Source organism: Panicum virgatum, chromosome 6N (assembly GCF_016808335.1).
Source record: "Panicum virgatum strain AP13 chromosome 6N, P.virgatum_v5, whole genome shotgun sequence".
NCBI classification, from domain to species: domain Eukaryota; kingdom Viridiplantae; phylum Streptophyta; class Magnoliopsida; order Poales; family Poaceae; genus Panicum; species Panicum virgatum.
The window spans coordinates 27,664,147-27,683,478 of record NC_053150.1 but is presented as its reverse complement, the minus strand read 5'-3'; the positions used below and the strand labels follow the sequence as shown (position 1 = coordinate 27,683,478).

The window sequence follows — 19,332 nt, the reverse complement described above, 5'->3', positions numbered from 1 at the left end:
CTGTCACCTAGACATCTCCACACCTCAATGGGAGTACCATCAGGGCCCATCGCTTTACCGCCCTTCATCCTCTTCAAAGCCTCCCCGATCTCTGCCTCCTAAAATATCCTCACAAAACGTCTGTTGGTATCGTCAAAAGAGTCATCTAGCTCAAAGGTAGTGCCCTCATTCTCCCCATTAAACAGCTTGTCGAAGTACTCTCGCCATCTGCCCTTGATCTCGTCATCCTTCACTAGAAGTCGATCCATCCCATCCTTGATGCATTTGATTTGGTTGATGTCCCGTATCTTTCGCTCGCGGATCCTAGCAATCCTATAAATGTCATTCTCCCCTTCCTTCGTGACTAGTCGCTGATACAGGTCATCGTACGCCTTACCCTTTGCTACACTCACAGCTCGCTTTGCAACCCTTTTCGCTAATTTATAGCCCTCGATGTTGGCTGCACTCTTGTCAAGGTGGAGGCGCTTGAATCATTCCTTCTTCTCCTTAATAGCCCTTTGCACCTCGTCATTCCACCACCAGGTGTCTTTCCCTTCCTGTTTGCCTCCCCTACTCACGCCAAGCACCTCTGAGGCCACCTTCCGGACACATGTCGCCATCTTTAGCCACATGTCGTCAGCATCTTCTCCTTCTTCCCAAGGCCCCTCACCTAGCATCCTCTCCTCAAACATTTGCGCCGCTTCCCCTCTAAGCTTCCACCACTTCGTTCTCATAGTACGAAGGATAGATTGCATGGAAATAGTAGATTGTATTGCATTTGGAGCGAATCGATATGGGTACAAGATCTGGGGGCCAAAGATGCCTCCCCGAAGATATTTCCTATACTACCAAATATACTCTAAACACCTCTAACTGCCTCTTGTAGTGTAATTGTAAAATATATAAACAAGTTTTCAAAGGGTTATTCATTCAAGCATGATCTTATAGAAGGGACTACATATTTTACCTTTGGTCGAATAATATCATAATTCTTGAAGTTGCATTTTTTGCCAACTTTATCAAGCTTTTCTTTCATAAACTGACTGAAGTCATTGAGACCACAAGAGAAATCCACAATCTGCAAAAAAAAAAAAAAGATGCCAGAGTACTGAATGAATAACAACAGCAGGAGCATTTATCTGATTATGTCCCAAGCAAGTTTCTCAGTTGACTAAACAAATGAAACTTTTTATATCACAATAGTTGTAAGCGTTTAAGTATAAATAAATTGAACCCTGCAAGTTTTACACTACTTCACATCTCTGATTTACAGACTACCAACTTTGGTTGATTCACAAAATGTCAATGCAAGTATGTGAGCCTTTGGGGTTGCAAGGTGAACGAACCGTGTCGCCAGGTTGAACATACCACTGAAGTTTATCAACAATCTGCGACAAGAAAGACAGATTGTGGAGTATGAAACAGATCAAAGCAAAACAACATTAAAAAAAAGCCTAAAATGAAAATACTGAAGGAACAAATTATTGTGTTTGTTTATATGATAACTGAGCCTACCCCATCTTGCTTGGTAAAAAAAGCTATGCTGTTGTTGTTGTTTATATGATAATTGAAAAGAAGTTTCTTTAAGCTATGTTTTCAGGAGAGACGTTATCATTGTTAAATCACAACTAGATGATGTTACACCTACGAATCCACTGGAGCCCATATAGTTGAATACACTAGGCAGCAGTTACCAAAAATGCATAGATGCATTTGCATGCGATGTCCAAATGGAATTTGAATGATGTATAAATAAACAGATAAAATTTCGGACTTTCACCCGAAATGCAATGCTCACAAGAAACATGTATACTAATGTCTTTGAAATGGATGCATCGAACAAGCTTAAATGTACAAACGAGAAGTAGTGAAGTACTTGTATTGAATGCACACATTTAGTCACAAATCACATTCATATTGAATGCAATTTGTGAACTTTCCTTTTGTGGTCAACCATTCGATTGCATACAGTCGTCTCAAGTTAGAACAGACTTCAATGTAGAGAACTGCATTTTTCAATCTTTGCTTAAATCAAGCACGCAATATTGTCCTATTTAACAAAAGCACTTTTACTTCATCCTAGTACAGACCATGATATATTTGAGAATGCAAGATTTAAAGGTTCCCACCTATCATGCAATTGCAATGCTTTTGAGTAGTGGATATAAATGTACCTCATTGAGCTTCTCCTTCTTCGTGAAATGCCGACCAAATGAAGTGTAGCGCATGCCATGAATGAATGGTGCAAGGTACACTCTTAGCTTTTTCTGGTAACAGAATGGTATTGTATTAGAATAGTTTATCAGTACAAGAAGTAGCTAGAGTTACAATAAGTTGTAACTCATGAGACTTGCACTGGCTAGCTACTACTAAATCTATAGATATATACCCACTGATTACAGGTTTACGAAGTTCTTATCACAAAATAGTTGTTAAGAATTGTGCATCATTTCATATGACCAGTCTATTTTATTATTTCTACATAACCAATTCAATCAGAGGTCAAAATAAGTTCAGCCACATGATTTATGAGAAACTGGCATCTTGCAGCTGGATGATAGTGGTTTGTGAGAAGGGGAGTAACCATTAAAAATGTTTGGTGCAACATAAATGTGACAATAACTTAATATTTGCTTGACTAAACCCATAAAGAAAATGTATACCATCCTTATGCTGTGCGACTCAAAATGGTTTAACACAACCCATAAATGTGACAATAACTTAATAGGTTGATTCATTGAATGGTGGAAATGCATTGTTTTTTTAACAAAAAGGGCTGATTTGGAAAGTGGAACAGGTTAGGAATGACCATTATCAAATGATACATGAAGTGCCAGTATCTACATACATTCCACCTTGTTAACTGCCTCAAGACTTCAGCTTCACATACTGCTTTAGCATCATCAATGGTACCCCCATGTTCCAGTTTCTGTAAAGCATCTTGTGCCGCCTGCAAAAGTCATAGATCCATACATGAAGAATTGACCAACATTGGATATACTGTTTTTCACAGCTTGAATTTTGGGGTACCTGAATAGAACGCTCAAGCTTGCCCCGTGCAATGATTTTGTCAATCTGCCGGCCGGAGGATGCATAAGTTGAAGGAATGGCACACTGTAGAGAGATATCGTCCAATGTCATGGAACAAACCTCCTTTTCTACCAAAGCTAGCACCCTATGATACAATAGAAAGGTATCAGCATTCATAACTGACAACAGGAATCTTCATCTTTTGTCATAGTATTTATCTTTTGTCATAGTTTTTATCTTTTGTCATAGTTTTTATCCATATTATACCTCAATTTTTCAGGATGATCCTGAACGTGTTACATCCCAAACATTTTGTATTGAATAATCTACCGCATAAATATCTTCATTCTCATAATTCCAAATAGTACAGCAACAGACTCAGAGATCATAAAGGTAAAAGCTTTCTTATATTTTAATACATAGGAATAAGGAGAATTAACAGGATTCACATTATAAAAAATAGCATTTTCCCACTTTATTTCATGAATATACCTTTGTATTTGGGTGGTCCTAGATTAGAGAGCTAATCCACACAAGTGGCATAGAGCAAAAAAAATAAAAGCACAATGAAATCAGCAATACCTGGGAACCATAAAAGAAACATAGAAATATGCAAAAAAAAAAAAACACAGATGCCTTCTCGTTATTTTCCATCAAATGGTGATTACATAGTAGCCTGAGCAATACAGGGTCATCCTGAAACAAACTGTAAGGGTTAACACTATTATGTTCGGTCATGACTGGGCCTGGGTCGAAACATAGTACTCTGGAACCGCTGAATACTCTCATTAGTACATGTTGTTCAGGCAAGGAGGCCTAGACATAAATAGCCTATTGGATCAAATTCACAGTCTGGACAAATCCAAAGGCTCTTTTGCTAATAGTCAGAATGAAAGGAGGTTTGAATTGTTGGATTATGAACTAGTTAAAGGAGTTTTTGCTAGCTAGAAATCTAAGCAACATGTGCTCTTGCAAAATAAAACATTTTCTAGTGCCTTGCTATAATAGTTTCTTTTTATGAGAAATGCTGGACCCAAGTTACCTCTTCTCAGTATCACTATCAATAACAGGAAATGAGCTCTGGGGCGTTTTCCCTGTTGCCAGTGAAGACAAACTGTCCAACTCTTGCTCCTCGCCCTTCACATGTTGTTTTAGACTACTTACATGAGCAGCACGCTTGACTGCAGGTTCTTCAGGATGTATCATTCTTTTGAGGTTTTTAGCCTTTTTCTTCTCAGGTTCAAAACCAGATCGTTCAAATGAACCCTTCATACCAACCCTTCTAGAAGATTTCTGCATATGGTCATTGACACACAAGTCATCGGAAACCCTCCTTTTCTTCTCAGCTAGTTCCTTAACTTTCTTCTTGACCGAATCCACTGGCTTTGAAGTGCGAGGAAATTTTAGATGATCTCTGGATGGTGTTCCAATATCAAGGTCCATATCATGGTCCCTGTAGCAGTAAATTATTTGTAGAGTTTTTATAAGCAATTGTGACAGAGATTTGGCGAGAAGTTAAAAGAAGAGATAATGTTAGTTATGATCAATTATGACAGAAATTTCCATGTGCATTGGGACAGAAAATTTGACAAGGATGTTTACATACAGGCAGTAGATCAGAATTCTCTTTGAAAGTTCCCAAGCTCGTGTTATGATGCCCTCAGCATCAATCTCTTCAAATGAAATTTCCCTATGAAACAATTTCAACATTCAGATGTATAAAATCATCTCATGTTTCTATTAAGTTAAGAATAAATTGGTCCAGGGCAAACAATATAAAATTACACCTTGGCAAACATTTTCTGTGGTAAGATCTTGGGCAACGTCTGCAAACAGCAAATTGCAGCGGCTCCTGAGTTCTGTCCTCTAAGCCTTTACATTGAAAGCACCAATGCACAGGGCATGTGAATGAAATCCCAGCCACAATATTTTTCTCCAATTCCAAGGCTTCATTCCTGTTGTTAGGATGAAGTAGTTGTGCAACACACTTGGGGTGGTAAAAGTGCCCACATGTTGCATTATTGCAAAGAAACACCTAAAGAATAATGGAAGTGTCAGAAGATTTAAAAAGGAATTTAAAACAAGAAGATACACAGAATAAAGGATCTGTGAAGAAAAATATTGGCATCTCTTCAGGTTGCACATTCATCTACAAGCTAGAAGAGTTCCAGGAAGCGACACTTTAGCAAGTGAAACTTCTAACATTTCAAGTAGGTGCTCCTCACTTTATAAAATGTAATGTAAAGGTATAATGCCCTAGTTCACTTAGATAATGAATCCACAATAAATGTAAAGATACCTACTAAATAGACATATACACTCCTGCCTGACAGAAGGTACCAGAAGCATCAAGACATGTATGCCTGGTTAGATCATGACTCACCATCAAAAGTAATGCTGGATTGCTGATAGAAATTGTTGTCTTACAAAAGGGTATTTGGACTCTGAATATTAGCACTATGAACAGCAAGGAGCCATAGCCCATGCAATGCAATATCAACTCAGCCAAAGCAGTACTGGGATACAGCCATCTCTGCTTCTTAGGCTTCAAAGCAACAAGGAACCAAGGAAAACATTTGGTCGAAACAGGCGAACAGACTGGGAGAAGATAGATCACATCACATCACAATATGCCTAAAATTGCAGCAAACTAGAGCAAGGAAAGAACAGATGGCAATATGCTTCCATTCAGATAGTGAAGGAGTTCAAGAAGATGAGTAGTGGATAGCAGTAGATGCAATGACGAACTGACTTATGGATGTGACCATGTAACAAAACGACACAGGCCATAACCATATTAAAGGGTATGGAAATTGTTGGTGTATATGTGAGTCCATGTATAGAGGCCCATCTAGAGGCCCATGTATAGGATCTTTATATCCCACCCTTCTAGAGTTTGGAGGAATACAAGCCATTATTCTCTCCTACATGGTATCATTAGCCTAGGGTTCCTCTCTCTCCTCTCTCCACCCTCAAGCCGGCCGCCGGCCGCCATGGCCGGCCGCCAGCCCCTCCTCCTCCCCTCTCCTCCATCCCCTCCCTCTCTTCCCTTCCTTCCCCTCTCTCTGCACCGGCGCCATGGCCTTCCGCTCGGCCTACCAGGCCCGCCGCCTCTCTGGTCCTGCTCGATCCCGAGCAGCGCCGGATCCGCCGCCCACGGGGCCGCCGCCACCGGATTTACTCCCGCCGCGGACCCGGTGTCTCCTGCTGTGCCACACGCGGCCCCGGTGCCTTCCCTTGCACCTGCGCAGTACGCTCAACCGGTGCAGGTGTATCAGCGTCGTCCGGCGCCGACTCCGGCGCCGCCGCGGTACGCTCAGCCGGTGCAGGTGTACCGGCGTCGTTCGGCGCCGGCACCAGCGCCGACTCTGGCTCCGGAGACTCCTCCGACGCCTACACCGGAGTCGTCGCCGCCGCCATCTACACCGGAGCCGCCTCAGCCTCCGCCTCCGCCGACTCGCTCTCGAGTCGAGCCGGAGGTGTACCACCCGCCAGTCGTCCATCGGGATCCTCGGCATATCCATCCCATGGTGACTCGGCGGATGGTGTCTCAGGCCGCGACTCTCTCCGCCACAGAGGATGAGCCGCGGGTCTCTCCGGTACCCTCCTCTGTCCGCGACGCCCTGGTGGATCCTCACTGGCGTCGCGTGATGGAAGAGGAGTACGCGGCTCTCCTTGCCAACCAGACGTGGGACCTCGTGCCGCGTCCGTCTAGATGCAATGTGGTCACCGACAAGTGGATCTGGATGCACAAGCGTCGGGCTGACGGCACACTGGAGCGCTACAAGGCTCGCTGGGTTCTCCGGGGTTTCACTCAACGGCCTGGTGTGGACTATGATGAGACCTTCAGTCAAGTGGCGAAGCCCGCTACGGTGCGCACGGTCCTCTCGCTTGCGCTCTGTTGCTCCTGGCCTGTGCACCAGCTGGATGTGAAGAATGCCTTTCTTCACGACACTGTCAAAGACAGTGTACTGCTCTCAGCCAGCGGGATTTGTGGACTCGAGTCGTCCGGATATGGTCTGCCGGCTCAACAAGTCCCTCTATGGTCTGAAGCAGGCTCCTCGGGCTTGGTACTCTCGGTTCGCCATGTTCTTGACGACTTTGGGATTCACCGAGGCCAAGGCTGACACTTCTCTGTTCATCTACCACCGTGGGGATAAGACTGCCTACCTGCTACTCTATGTTGATGATATTGTGCTCACAACCTCCAGTCAGTAGTTGCTTGAGCGCGTCATCTCCTATCTGCAGCAGAAGTTTGCTATGAAGGATCTTGGTCAGCTCCACCACTTGGGCGTTACTTTTGAGACTCGCCCGTCTGGCCTGTTCCTTCACCAGCGGCAGTATGCACTCGACATTCTGGAGCCGACTGGGATGACTGATTGCAAGCCATGCTCCACTCCTGTTGATACTCAGGCGAAGCTGTCTGCTGATCTGGGTGATCCCGTGGCTGATCCTACTGCCTACCGGAGTCTTGCCGGTGCCTTGCAGTACCTGACCTTCACCCGGTCAGATCTCACCTATGCCGTTCAGCAGATTTGTCTTCACATGCATGATCCCCGGGAGTCTCACCTTGCTGCACTGAAGCGTCTCTACTACGTCCGTGGCACTGTTGGCTTCGGCTTGGTTCTTCACCGCTCTCCCACCTCTGAGCTGGTGGTCTACACCGACGCTGACTGGGCTGGCTGCCCGGACACTTGCCGCTCCACTTCCGGCTACGCCGTCTTCCTGGGCTGCAACCTTGTCTCCTGGTCGTCCAAGCGGCAGCCGGTTGTCTCCCGCTCCAGTGCTGAGACGGAGTACCGGGCTGTCGCTAACGGCGTGGCGGAGGCGTCCTGGCTCCGACAGCTCTTGGCGGAGCTCCACAGCCCGCTCTGCAAGAGCACGCTCGTCTACTGCGACAACGTCAGCGCCGTGTACCTCCCCACCAACCCCGTCCAGCATCAGCGGACGAAGCATGTGGAGATCGATCTACACTTCGTGCGCGACAGAGTCGCCATTGGCGATGTTCGGGTACTCCATGTCCCGACTACCTCCCAGTTTGCTGACATCTTCACCAAGGGACTGCCCTCCTCGACCTTCTCGGAGTTTCGCTCCAACCTCAACGTAGCCGGTGGCTAGTTGTGGCTGCGGGGGGTATTTGCCCTTTCTACTCTCTTTGTATTCTCTTCTTGTCCAGTCTTGAACACCGCTGCGCCGGTAGTTCAAACTGCGGGGCGGGGGGGGGGGGTGTTGGTGTATATGTGAGCCCATGTATAGAGGCTCATGTATAGGATTTTTATATCTCACCCTTCAAGGGTTTGGAGGAATACAAGCCATTATTCTCTCCTACAGAAATGATCAAAATAAGTGCTCAGTTGGCACTAATTGATGACAGTAAACCTTTTAATGATGCAGTAACCTTCATAAAAGATTGAACAAGCTCATTATATCCCTGCTTTTATGATGACAACTAACCATTTTGCTTCCAAAAGATGACTCAATGTATGCACTGTTTCAGCCAGGCTTAAATAATTGCAGTGCACTTATAATGCCTGTTGTTTCATTGTGCCATATACCTTTGCATTTGTTCCATCTGAAGCCTCCAACTCTCCACAGACAAAACACTGATGCTGCTTATACTCACAATTCTTGCACAGGAAATTTTTTATAGCCTACAAACAATTACAGATGAGTATCTGAAAAATGGGTGGGGGCCAGCAATGAAATCTGAGTGCTCTTTATCAGCCAAAATTCAAAATTACCTTAACTTCTGCCTTTGTGTACCCCAATGTTGCACAGTAAGAATCTTCACCGTCTCCTAGTTTTGCATGAAACGATCTCATGCATGAACCTTCACAGCTATAACAAGTAAAAACATGGTGTAATTAGAATATTGGAAAAGTATGGAAAGTACGCATGGTTTATCACTCAAGAAAGGTTAATTTGGATGTAACTGGTGAAATACATAGAAACAATAATTCATGTTTTGCATATGACAAAAGCACCCTTTGTACCACTGGAACAGAATCCCATAAATAACATTTTATATGCACGCATCATTTAGATTTAGCCTTTTCAATTCCATTGTCATGTCAATCAAATATCATGACAGCTGGATCAAATGAACTACAGTCAACCAACAGTGCAGTGCAAGATGGAGTCAAAATTTTGTAGCTAGTGGTAAGGTGTCCAGTGTGGCAGGAGCTACATGTATGGAGTCCTCACATGACGGGTTCTGTAAGATATCAAGTTGTTTTGTTTAGTATGATAACTTTGTTAGTCATGGGTTCATTCTTGACATGTTGCATGAGTCCACATGCTAGAAAATGTTGGGAGTATGAGTCCATCATGTGTGCACGGTAGGATGGGTCTGGCTTAGATAAGCAAATGTGCATTTCTGTTTTTGGTAGCTCTTTTTAATTATCTCTGGTATATATGTTGCAAATGTATTTTGGGTGGGTTGGGGTTGTGCTTGGTCACTTCCTCTTCTTAATGAAACGACATGCAGCTCGCGTTCTATATAACGTGAGAAAAAGGAGTGGAAAAAAAAGATGGAACTAAGCAATCACAGCATAAAGCAAACTTGTGTTCTCTACTTCTCTTGTTCTCATGTTTATATGAACAGCCAAAAGTTGGCATCGGAGTCAATTAAGATGCAGAAGATGATGCTATCCAGAGGATAGTGCTACGTCCGGGAGCGGCAACACTGGCAGCATGCCATGATCATATTAGTTGCACCAGGCTAAGACATTGACAACACAGGTGTTGAGATGCTAGCAAGCAAGGCAGCAGTGGTGCCCACAAAGGCTAGCATGGGATCATCGAAGGTACCCTAAGAGGACGCAAGCCGGGTGCAGCTATAGTACTAGTGAAGCAAGTAAAAGGAGACCTTGGCGATCAAGCTTTAGAAGATGTCTACAATATGTCTGGCAATCTGATTGCCCCAGTGTTACAGAATTGAGGGCCTATAACAAGCCCATTACACAGAAACAACTACTCTCCTATAAGTCTACAACACCATCAAGATGTACAAGATAATTGGAGCTGACAGATCCTGAACAGAGTGTAGATGCCCTATTTGTCACCTAGAATGCTAATGCTTTGAATTTGCAGTGCCAACTTGATAGTGATCAACTGAACCTTTTCACTTTTTAAGATAGAAGACTCTTCCTACACAACTCACTTGAATCTGAATGTCTATGGAAACTGTGAACTATTAGATCATGATGGAGAATTTAGTTACAATCATTCATGTTGGGTCTAAGCAGAACCGAGCAATATTAGAAACTGCTACTAGTAATGAAATTCTAGACTAATGAATATGACTATCAAGTAAGAAACATCAAATAGCTGATTTATGCAGGCATTGTGTGTAGGCAAACATAAACTTAGAGCAACAACCCTATGTCCCTCTAACATAAGGCTGAAAGATCATGAAATGCATTGAGCTATTAAAAAGATGCTTCCGGTTACAACTTGTAACTTTCAACTAGTATGTTTGAAACAGTCAGCACCTAATTAACCCAAACATCCACACAGTTCTCTCTTTAGAGAATATAAATACTTCTACTAAAATAGAAAAGTGCTTACCATAAGAGCTCCCCTCCATTATCACAGATAGCACAAACTGAATCAAACAAATCTCCATCATCTTCGTCCTCTTCATCATCATCATCATTACTAGACTCTTGCTTATTGTCATCTTCAACCACCTCCTCTCTTTCCTTATCATCAGCAATGAATGATTGTTTAATGTCCAGATTATTTGAACCAGCCTAAATGAAAGAAAAAGAAACAAAGGTTAGATGCATGGTCTCCATACTTAGAACTATCAATATGGACATAATCTGGATTACCTCATCCATCTTTTCCATAGATTCCTCTTTAATGAATAGTTGCAAAGTCTGTCAAAGTTCATCAAAATTTAAAGTCGTCATATTGTAAGCAGTAGGAATCAAAAGTAAGTATTATACCGATAGTGAAGACATACACGATTTTAAGATTATAACTTGGTAAATGTTGCAATCAACACATGCTCCTTTTAGAAAATCAAATATTTAATCTTTCATAATTACAAACAGAAGTTAAGATCATGTCTTAAGCTGATATTATTCCTTTTCATACAACAACCCATCAATCCACAAAAATAAAGTTAGCTTTCTAGTACCACAATTGTAACATAAAACAGATCCATGAGCGAGTGGAGGGAGGGAGGAAGGTGATAAAATACAACAGCATGCCTAATGAGTTCATGATAGTAAAGAATGGTGAAAACAAATCCAACAGCATGCCTCAGACCCACAAAATCAAATCCATACTATTCAAGATGACAGTACTCTGCATTTTTACCAGAATTTTCCTTTATACACGTGCACAAGAATTTACCAGTAAATATTAAGGACTACAAGAACTGAAAGCTGAAGACAAGCCCACTAAACCGAACTAGAAGTCTAGAATATAACAAGAAAAAGAAGAACTACATACCTGTGATTTCGCTATAGCAGGGTCTCTCTCAAAAAACAGTTTTATTAGCCTTACATGATTCCTAACATCATCCTCCAAGGGCTTAACATCATATTTACTGTGACACAAAAAGGAACAGCCTCAGAATCTTAATCAGCTTCATAATCATAATGAGAATAAAAAAGAAAAGAAAAGATGTAGTAGCACCTACTCGAAAACTCGACCAAGGTGACCCCACATATTCTCATCAGAGACCATGGGGCTCCTCCGAACAAAGTGAAGCATCTCCACAGTGATCAGCACGGGGCGGACAGTCTCCTCATAGCTCGGCCTCGGCTTCAGCAGCGCAATCCAGCTGCCCTCCGTGCAGAGCACAGTGATCACGGGCGAGTCGCCGTCGAGGCCGAGCTTCCACGCCACCACCTGCTTGTAGACATTCTGGAGGCCGCCGTCGGCCAGGCCGCGCAGGTACACGTCCTTCTTGAAGGAGGGGACCTCCTCGGCGGCGTCGAACTGAAACGGCAGCACGTCGAAGGAGACGGGCGCGTCGTCGTCGTCGACGAAGTAGTAGCTCTGCACCGCTCTCAGCCGGGGCTCCGCGTCGTCGTCGTCCGAGGACATCATGGCGCCGCCGCGGCTGTGGACTCCCCAATCTGGAAATGGGAAACATCAGGTGCAGGAACGGGTTGATAGATTGCAGATTGGATCTCGAACCGCGACTGGTGAGAAATTCGGCAGGAGCAGCCCGCCAAGGGGAGTGCGGCGAAATCAGAGTCACCAAAATCAATCGCGGAAATCCACAAGAAGCTAGCAACTATCAGAGGGCCCGAATTTCCCGGAACGATAAACCGAAGTTTATCCGCCCAAAAATCCGCAGCGAAACCCACCAAAAATCCCCAGGTAAGGAGGGGGTGCGAGGACAGCACGTGGAGGAGGGGATCGAGCTTAATCCGAGTCCGAAATCGCAAGGATCGAACTCACCCTAGGGAAGCCGGGGCAGAGAGTTTCCTGCCGTGGCTCGCTCGCCGGCGTCGCAGTCGCGGGGCAGGGGGTGTGACTGGTGAGGACTTGAGGAGGGCAGGCGGCACGAGACAGGAGAGAGTTCGGGTGATCGGTCTGCTCGGCATTTGCACGGAGCTCACGTCTGTTTGGTTGATAGGCTTATGCTGGCCTGGTTAAGATCTAGAGCCAGGCTAGTCCAAGTCTGTCTCCACTAGGACATTGGTCGATGTTTGGTTGCATGAGCTAGTGAAACCTGATTTTATTTGGCTGTGTTTGGTTTACTTGCACATCTCAGTGCCCCTCACCTCATCTTTCCAAGCGGTGAGCGGTTCGTCCATTACCTCTTCCTCTGTTCTCTTCTCTCTTTCGCCCGTGAGATCCGCCGGTCGTGCAACGAGAGGGAGCCGCCCGGGTGACCTCCGCGGCCACTGGTGAGGCTCTATTAGCGAGCAGGACCCCGGCTAGCAAACCGGCAAGAGCCCCTCTAGCGAGCTCCATCGTGGGTGAGAGCCGCCGCCACGGGCAAAGTCTACCGCTCCTAACTCGTCGTCCAGACCCAAAGGTCCGGCAAATTGGGATCTGCTGCGGGTGAATCAAGGTCCCCGCTAGCCAAATCGAGGCCATGTGCCTCCTCTCTTCGACTTGACCTTGAGATCCGGCGAATCGAAGAGAAGCAGGGGGAGGAAGAGAAGCAGGAATTGCCGAAATTGAAGGTGCCCTTGCTGCCTGAAGCAACGAGCGCCGCAGCTAGGGGCCAGGCCGGCCACGCGGGCGAGCGCCGCCGCACATGTCTAGGCCGGCCAACCGCGCGGGCAAGCGCCACTGCACATGGCCAGGCCGGACAGCCGCGCGGGCTTAGCCCCGTCGCACAAGGCCAGGCTGGCTGCGCGGGCCAGCGCCACCGCGGAGCTCTCCGCCGGTCGTGTGGATCAACAGGGATGACGGCAAGCATAGGGTCCGCGCGGAGTGCACGAAGCCGCCACCGACAGTGCGGCTCCGCGCGTCGCCGCGCTCCGACCCCCACCGCCGCTGCGTGCGGGAGCCCGACCAGCGGGCTCAGCGCGAGCTGGCCGTCAGCGGAGCTCAACCGGCCGCGCGCGGGCGAGTTCCCTCGACGCGTGAGACGCGGAGCTAAACCGGCCGCACAAGCGGAGTCCGGCGAGTGCGCTAGCTTTCCTCCCCGGCCCGAGAAGTAGAGGAAGGTGAGGGGAGCCGTGGGGGCGCGTACGGCCGGTTAGGCAGAGCCTGGCCCGGCTTATGCGATGGATTTGGTCGCACAAGCGGAGCCAGGCCAGGGGCCTCAAATTGCACAACATAAGCCTGGCTATAGGGGATATACAGCCAACTAAACATGAGCTTCTTGGTTTACTGAAGCCTGACAGCTCCTAAATGATGCTGGAGGGGCAGCGAGCTGGGCGCAGCTCCAGCCCAGCCAGCTGAACAGACTTGAGTTAGGAGGGCATTTTGGGCGGCTCCTCGAGCCGCTTCACATGAAATCCTCCCACCAACACCGAAGCAATGGAAACCCGCTAATTGAAGTTGTTGGGTGTAGGGCTGGAAAAATAGCTCGTAGCTCGGCTCGGGCTCGGAACGGCTCGGCTCGGCTCGGAGCAGCTCGCGAGCCTCAAACGAGCCGAGCCGAGCCAGATTTTTTGGCTCGCAAAAATAGCGAGCCGAGCCGAGCCGGCTCGTTCAGGCTCGCGAGCCAGCTCGCGAGCTCGACCCAATACAGTTTAAGAATAATTTCACGATCATTGATGAATTAATTCTTCATCATTAGTGGTATAAATTAATATTTATACATATAACATAGCAATTTGTATGTACATAAAAAATATATGTCACATAATTATTGTTATCATTAAAAAAAGTAAATTAATTTATTTTGAGTTTAGTTCACATTGTTTAGTGTGGCTCTCGAGCCGGCTCGCGAGCCTCCACCGAGCCGAGCCTGATTTTCTGGCTCGCAAAAGTAGCGAGCCGAGCCGAGCTCGGCTCGTTCACTTGCCGAGCCGAACCGAGCCTCAGCTCGTTTCCAGCCCTAGTTGGGTGGAGTGGGAGGTGAAAAAACCAGCTTCACATAGCTCCTTCCCGTCATTGCCATCCTTGTCCGTGGTGACGTGATGGACCACAGGCACGGTCGGACTGATGTGGAGGCTGGGGCTATAAGCGTAAGTAGTATAAATTAGGAATGAAATGGATTGGATTAGGGCCGTCTCCAAGAATTTGTCTGAGGCCCGGTGCGAAATGCAAATTGTGGCCCTAATTCTTTTTAAAAAATAGTTGGACTAATATTACTAATTAAGACTGAGCGGGTGCTTGTATTCTTTATCTCTTCTTACATGTTTTAGAACAACTTTCACTACTACAAAAACAATTTATAGGAACGTTCTATTTTTTCTTGGGGCGGTCAAAATGTAACCCGCTCCTATAAAAAGAGCGGGGCTACTGTAGCACCTGACGCGTCCGTAGAAACGATTCATAGTGCAGGTGACGTCATTATCCGCTTCTGAAAATAGGCCTCATTTTTAGGGGCGGGTGATGGTGTTACCCGCCACTATAAATTGATTTCTAGGGACAGATGACGCCTCCACCTGTCTCTAAACATTTCCAGATTAATCTAACCACTAATAAATCACTAGGGGCCAGTATAATTATCGAATTATAGAATAAATAAAATATTTAGGATACTGTTGATTAATCTAACCACTAATTAAATCTACATATGAGATGTTTTCAATTTTATTCTTTGAAAAGGAGAAACGACAAGTGATTACTTATACCTTGGTTCGAGTATTTTATTATTGACTTACTATCAACCGATTTTTAGCACCAATCAGTTTGACGGCTGATCTTCTAAATACTTGAGTACCTAATAGACGAATGTGCTACAGACCTATACCTACCTGGGCTTAGGGGCCCACCTATTTGGAGGCCCTATGCGAGCGCCCACCTCACACACCCTCTTCGACGGGCCTGATTGGATAGGGATAGACATCATGTTGTATTTGTTTTCGTATTTTCTATCGGATTTGGATTCAAACACATATAGATTTGGATACATATACGACTATGGATTGCTTCGGTTACGAATACGAATAGATGTGTACCAAATATGGAGCAAATCGGATGTGGTTCGGATGTGGTTAATATCTTATACATATATTTCATCTGATATCGAGTAAAGGCAACATCTACTTATATCCCACGTGTTGTAGCATTTGAACACGAATCCAAATTTTAACTAGATTATACTTAACAAAAAATTAATAAATAGTTGTATGACATTTCTAACTTACTACCTAGATGCGAGAGATTTGATTACATGACATTCTAATTGAAGACACTAAATTCATAACATTATACTCCCTCCTTCCCCATTTCTTAGGCGTATGAGGAAAATTAACTTTTCTATAAATATAGGGCGCACCCCGTCGCTCAGCAGCTCCTTACCTCGGTAAGCCACATAATTAAACCCCTTGCCAGGCAAATGGCGTTCGTGGTTGGGTGAGAGAAAGTTTGCTGCGCAGGAAGTTTAATTAGTGGTTAAACAGGGACGGGATTCAAGGGGCTGCATGCCTTCATGCAAAAGGGAGTAAATGCTCCTTGGTCTCTGGAGTAGGAAGTCATGCACCTAAGAGCAAGATTATGGTGGGTTAAAAGCAGGCTGAGTGCTTAGGTGGAGGAGAGAGAAGAGGAGAAAGAAGAGAAGTGGGCTGTTAGTTTACAACTAGCTTCGACACAAGAACCAAGAAAGTTTGTGAAATAGACAAGTGAGCCATGTATTAATGATGAAGGACTAAACCACTATACAAGTGGGCTGAGAGATGAGATGCAAAGCTTCTTGCAGCCAGCAGCAGGCTAAATCATTAGCCTTGCTCTAAGAAATGGGGAATGAAGGTGTAACTTATTGGGGAATTGGTGTTTCTACCCCAACTCTACAAGCTAATTGTGATTTTATCCTCCCTTTTTGCAACTTTGTGATTTTGCCCCTGTTTTACCAAAATGAAGCGTCCGTCTGCCCCTTCTTTCAACTCCGTCAGTGGGATCTCGAATAAACAAATTAAAAGAAAAAGAAAACCCCTTGAAAATAAGGTGGAAAGACATTGGTACCCTTTATGTTGTTTACGTGCTCCACTAGAGCCTCTCCCGAGTCACAAATATCTCGAGCCCTCTCTCCCAGTATTGTGGTGGCGGCGGCGACGGTGGGTCCAGGCGGCGGCGTTGGCAGCTCAGGCGGGTCCAGGTGGCTGCGGATCCAGGCGGAGGCGGCTCGGGCGGCTCCAGCGGACGCAGGTCCGACGGATCGAGGCGGAGAAGGCGGCGGCTCAGCGGATCAGGAGGAGAAGGCAGCGGCTCAGCGGATCCAGGGCGCGCAGGCCTGGAAAGCGCGGGCGTGGGCGCGCTGCACCGCTAGCGCCCCAGCGGAGCTCGCGACCCAGCCTAGGGCTCGCGGTGGCCTGGGGCTCGCGGTGGCCTCGGGGTCGCACGCTGGCCTGGCGAGCACCGGCGCGGGCGTGGGGCTAGCGCACCTGCCAAGCTCGCGACCTGGCCTGGGGCTCGCGGTGGCCGGAGCGATGGATTTGTCCAATCTTGGAGAAAACCCTAGGTAATTTCTCTTGTTCCTGTGGCTGTGGTACTGATGTTAGATTTTGGGGCAAATCGATTTGTAGATTTGTAGGACGAATTAACCTCGACATCTAGGATGATTTAGCTAACTGTGTATTCACCATTGTGATTTGTTGGTTAAATCATAGAGAGATAAATCTTTTTGTTAGAGTACGGTCGTTTTTCAGTTTGCCTGATGGTGGTCCAAAGTCATGGATGCAGGGCAAAACATTGCCAACTCAAATTATTGACATACATGCCTATGGTCTGCAGCAATTAGTTGATTTCATTGCCGGGCATTACATGTGGGGATCAAAGCAGTACATAATTTTTTCGCGTGAGTTGGAGACCGATTCTATTGAGATAAAATCTGATGAGGATATGCTTGAGTGGTTTGAGTGCAATCTTAACAAGGGAGTAGCCCAAATCAATGCCTAGGTAAATGAGTTTGTAGGACCACTGCAATTTTCACCAACCAAATGTAGGTGTCACCCTTCTCTTAGAAATAAAGTACATGCAAATGAGAGAGGCACTAGTGAGTCACAGACCAATAAGAGATCCCAAAATGAGAGAGTGACATCCACCACCAAAAAAAAGAGCCACCAAAGCCAAAAGCAAAGGTGCACATGATGATGAATGTGTAGGAGTTGATGAGGAGGGCACGCATTCTGATACTGATTCTCTTGTGGCACCGAGTGATAGCAGCTATGATAGTGATTTGGCTGCATCATTTGACTCTGCTGATGGTTGCTCTGACCCAGAATTTGACCCTGATGGTGAAGTATTTGATGATGATGATGAATATGATCCTCCCCCCTTTTCATATGATGTCGATGATCCAACTATTGATGTAGGTATTGTGTTCCTAGATGTGGATCAGTGCAAATCTGCAGTAACCCATCATGCTATCTTGAATGATCATGCTTATCAGATTGTGAAAAAGGATAGACGAAGGTTTAGAGCCATATGCAAGAGGGCCAAAGAAGGTTGTAATTGGAAGTTTTTTGCATCTACGAGCAAGAAGTACCTTGGATGCAAGGTAAATTCAACATTTTGGTTCAATTTGTAGCAAGTATGAAGTAGATTTTTGTATCATTTTCAAAAATTTATTGTGCTGGTTTTTTTGCAGGTTAAGATGAGTGGACCAAAGCATACATGTGGTTCATTCAATAATTGCGGTGAAACGATGGCCTCCAACAAATGGGTAGCCCAAAGAGTGGTTGACTTGTTGCGGGACGACCCTGAAATGGGACCAAAGGAGTTGCAAGATAGGCTAAAAAAGAAGTACTCCATTGAAATTCCATATGATAGAGTTGTGAGAGGCAAGATGAGAGCAATGGACACCATATATGGGAAGTGGGCTGACAGTTATGATTTGCTACCTACCTATCAAGCTGAGCTTTTGAGAGTGGTACCTGGCAGTATTGTTGAGATAGACACTGAAGAAGATGACAATGGCTATGTATGTTTCAGCAGGTCCTTTGTTGCTCTTAAACCATGCATTGATGGGTTTTTGCAAGGATGTAGGCCTTATATTGCCATGGATGCCACACATTTGACAGGGAGATCTCGGGGTCCATTAGCAGCAGCTGTTGCAGTGGATGGTGAGAATAGGCTATTTCCAGTTGCTTATGGAGTGATTGAGACTGAGTACAAGGAAAGTTGGAGTTGGTTTGTCAATAACTTGAAGAAGGCTATGGGTACTCCTTCAGGCTTGGTCATTAGTATAGATGCGGGGAAAGGAATAGAGGGGGCTGTAGATGATGTGTACCCTGGAGTTGAACATAGAGAGTGCATGAGGCATTTGTGGAAGAACATGAAGAAAAATGGTTATACTGGTGAGCTTTATGGTAAGAGTATGTGGGCTGCAGCTAAGAGCTTCACAATTGACAAGTTCAATTACTTTATGGGAAAGATAGAGGAGAAGGATCCTAGTGCACTTGCTTGGTTGGATGACAATCATCCATATGTGTGGAGTAGAAGCAAATTCTTTGAAAATTGCAAGGTAGATTACATCAACAACAACCTCTCTGAGTCCTTCAATATCTGGGTGTCAAAAACAAAGGATTTTCAAATTGTGGATATGCATGATAAGATAAGACAGATGATCATTGGAAAATTTGTTTTGAGAGCCAAGATTGCCAGTAACATGACAGGAACAATCATCCCATTTATCATAGTAGCCCTAAATGCTAAAGTTAAGAGTATAAAGGGCCATGAGGTATTAATATGTGGTGCTGGATGTGCTGAAGTGATTGTGAATAGATTTAG

At 45.4% G+C, this 19,332-nt stretch overlaps 2 protein-coding genes across 2 annotated transcripts in view; one reads left to right on the top strand and one right to left on the bottom strand.

Moving 5' to 3' along the window:
• LOC120678827 (protein ENHANCED DOWNY MILDEW 2-like) overlaps nucleotides 1-13,419 on the bottom strand; it is a 26,260-nt gene extending 12,841 nt beyond the window's left edge. The window contains exons 1-15 of the mRNA XM_039960217.1: nucleotides 12,433-13,419; nucleotides 11,663-12,104; nucleotides 11,473-11,569; nucleotides 10,845-10,892; nucleotides 10,579-10,763; nucleotides 8,751-8,847; nucleotides 8,565-8,660; nucleotides 4,797-5,044; nucleotides 4,616-4,699; nucleotides 4,052-4,462; nucleotides 3,010-3,154; nucleotides 2,828-2,929; nucleotides 2,154-2,246; nucleotides 1,326-1,367; nucleotides 947-1,057 (exon numbers count right to left, since the gene is read on the bottom strand). Coding sequence (XP_039816151.1) covers nucleotides 947-1,057; nucleotides 1,326-1,367; nucleotides 2,154-2,246; nucleotides 2,828-2,929; nucleotides 3,010-3,154; nucleotides 4,052-4,462; nucleotides 4,616-4,699; nucleotides 4,797-5,044; nucleotides 8,565-8,660; nucleotides 8,751-8,847; nucleotides 10,579-10,763; nucleotides 10,845-10,892; nucleotides 11,473-11,569; nucleotides 11,663-12,075 — 2,172 coding nt within the window. The 5' untranslated portion in view covers nucleotides 12,076-12,104; nucleotides 12,433-13,419. The remainder of the gene's footprint in view (nucleotides 1-946; nucleotides 1,058-1,325; nucleotides 1,368-2,153; nucleotides 2,247-2,827; nucleotides 2,930-3,009; nucleotides 3,155-4,051; nucleotides 4,463-4,615; nucleotides 4,700-4,796; nucleotides 5,045-8,564; nucleotides 8,661-8,750; nucleotides 8,848-10,578; nucleotides 10,764-10,844; nucleotides 10,893-11,472; nucleotides 11,570-11,662; nucleotides 12,105-12,432) is intronic.
• LOC120678034 lies at nucleotides 12,074-19,332 on the top strand. The gene is made up of 4 exons (XM_039959198.1): nucleotides 12,074-12,173; nucleotides 17,706-18,100; nucleotides 18,191-19,282; nucleotides 19,327-19,332. The coding sequence occupies exons 1-4, from the start codon at nucleotides 12,074-12,076 to the stop codon at nucleotides 19,330-19,332; spliced, it is 1,593 nt and encodes a 530-aa protein (XP_039815132.1).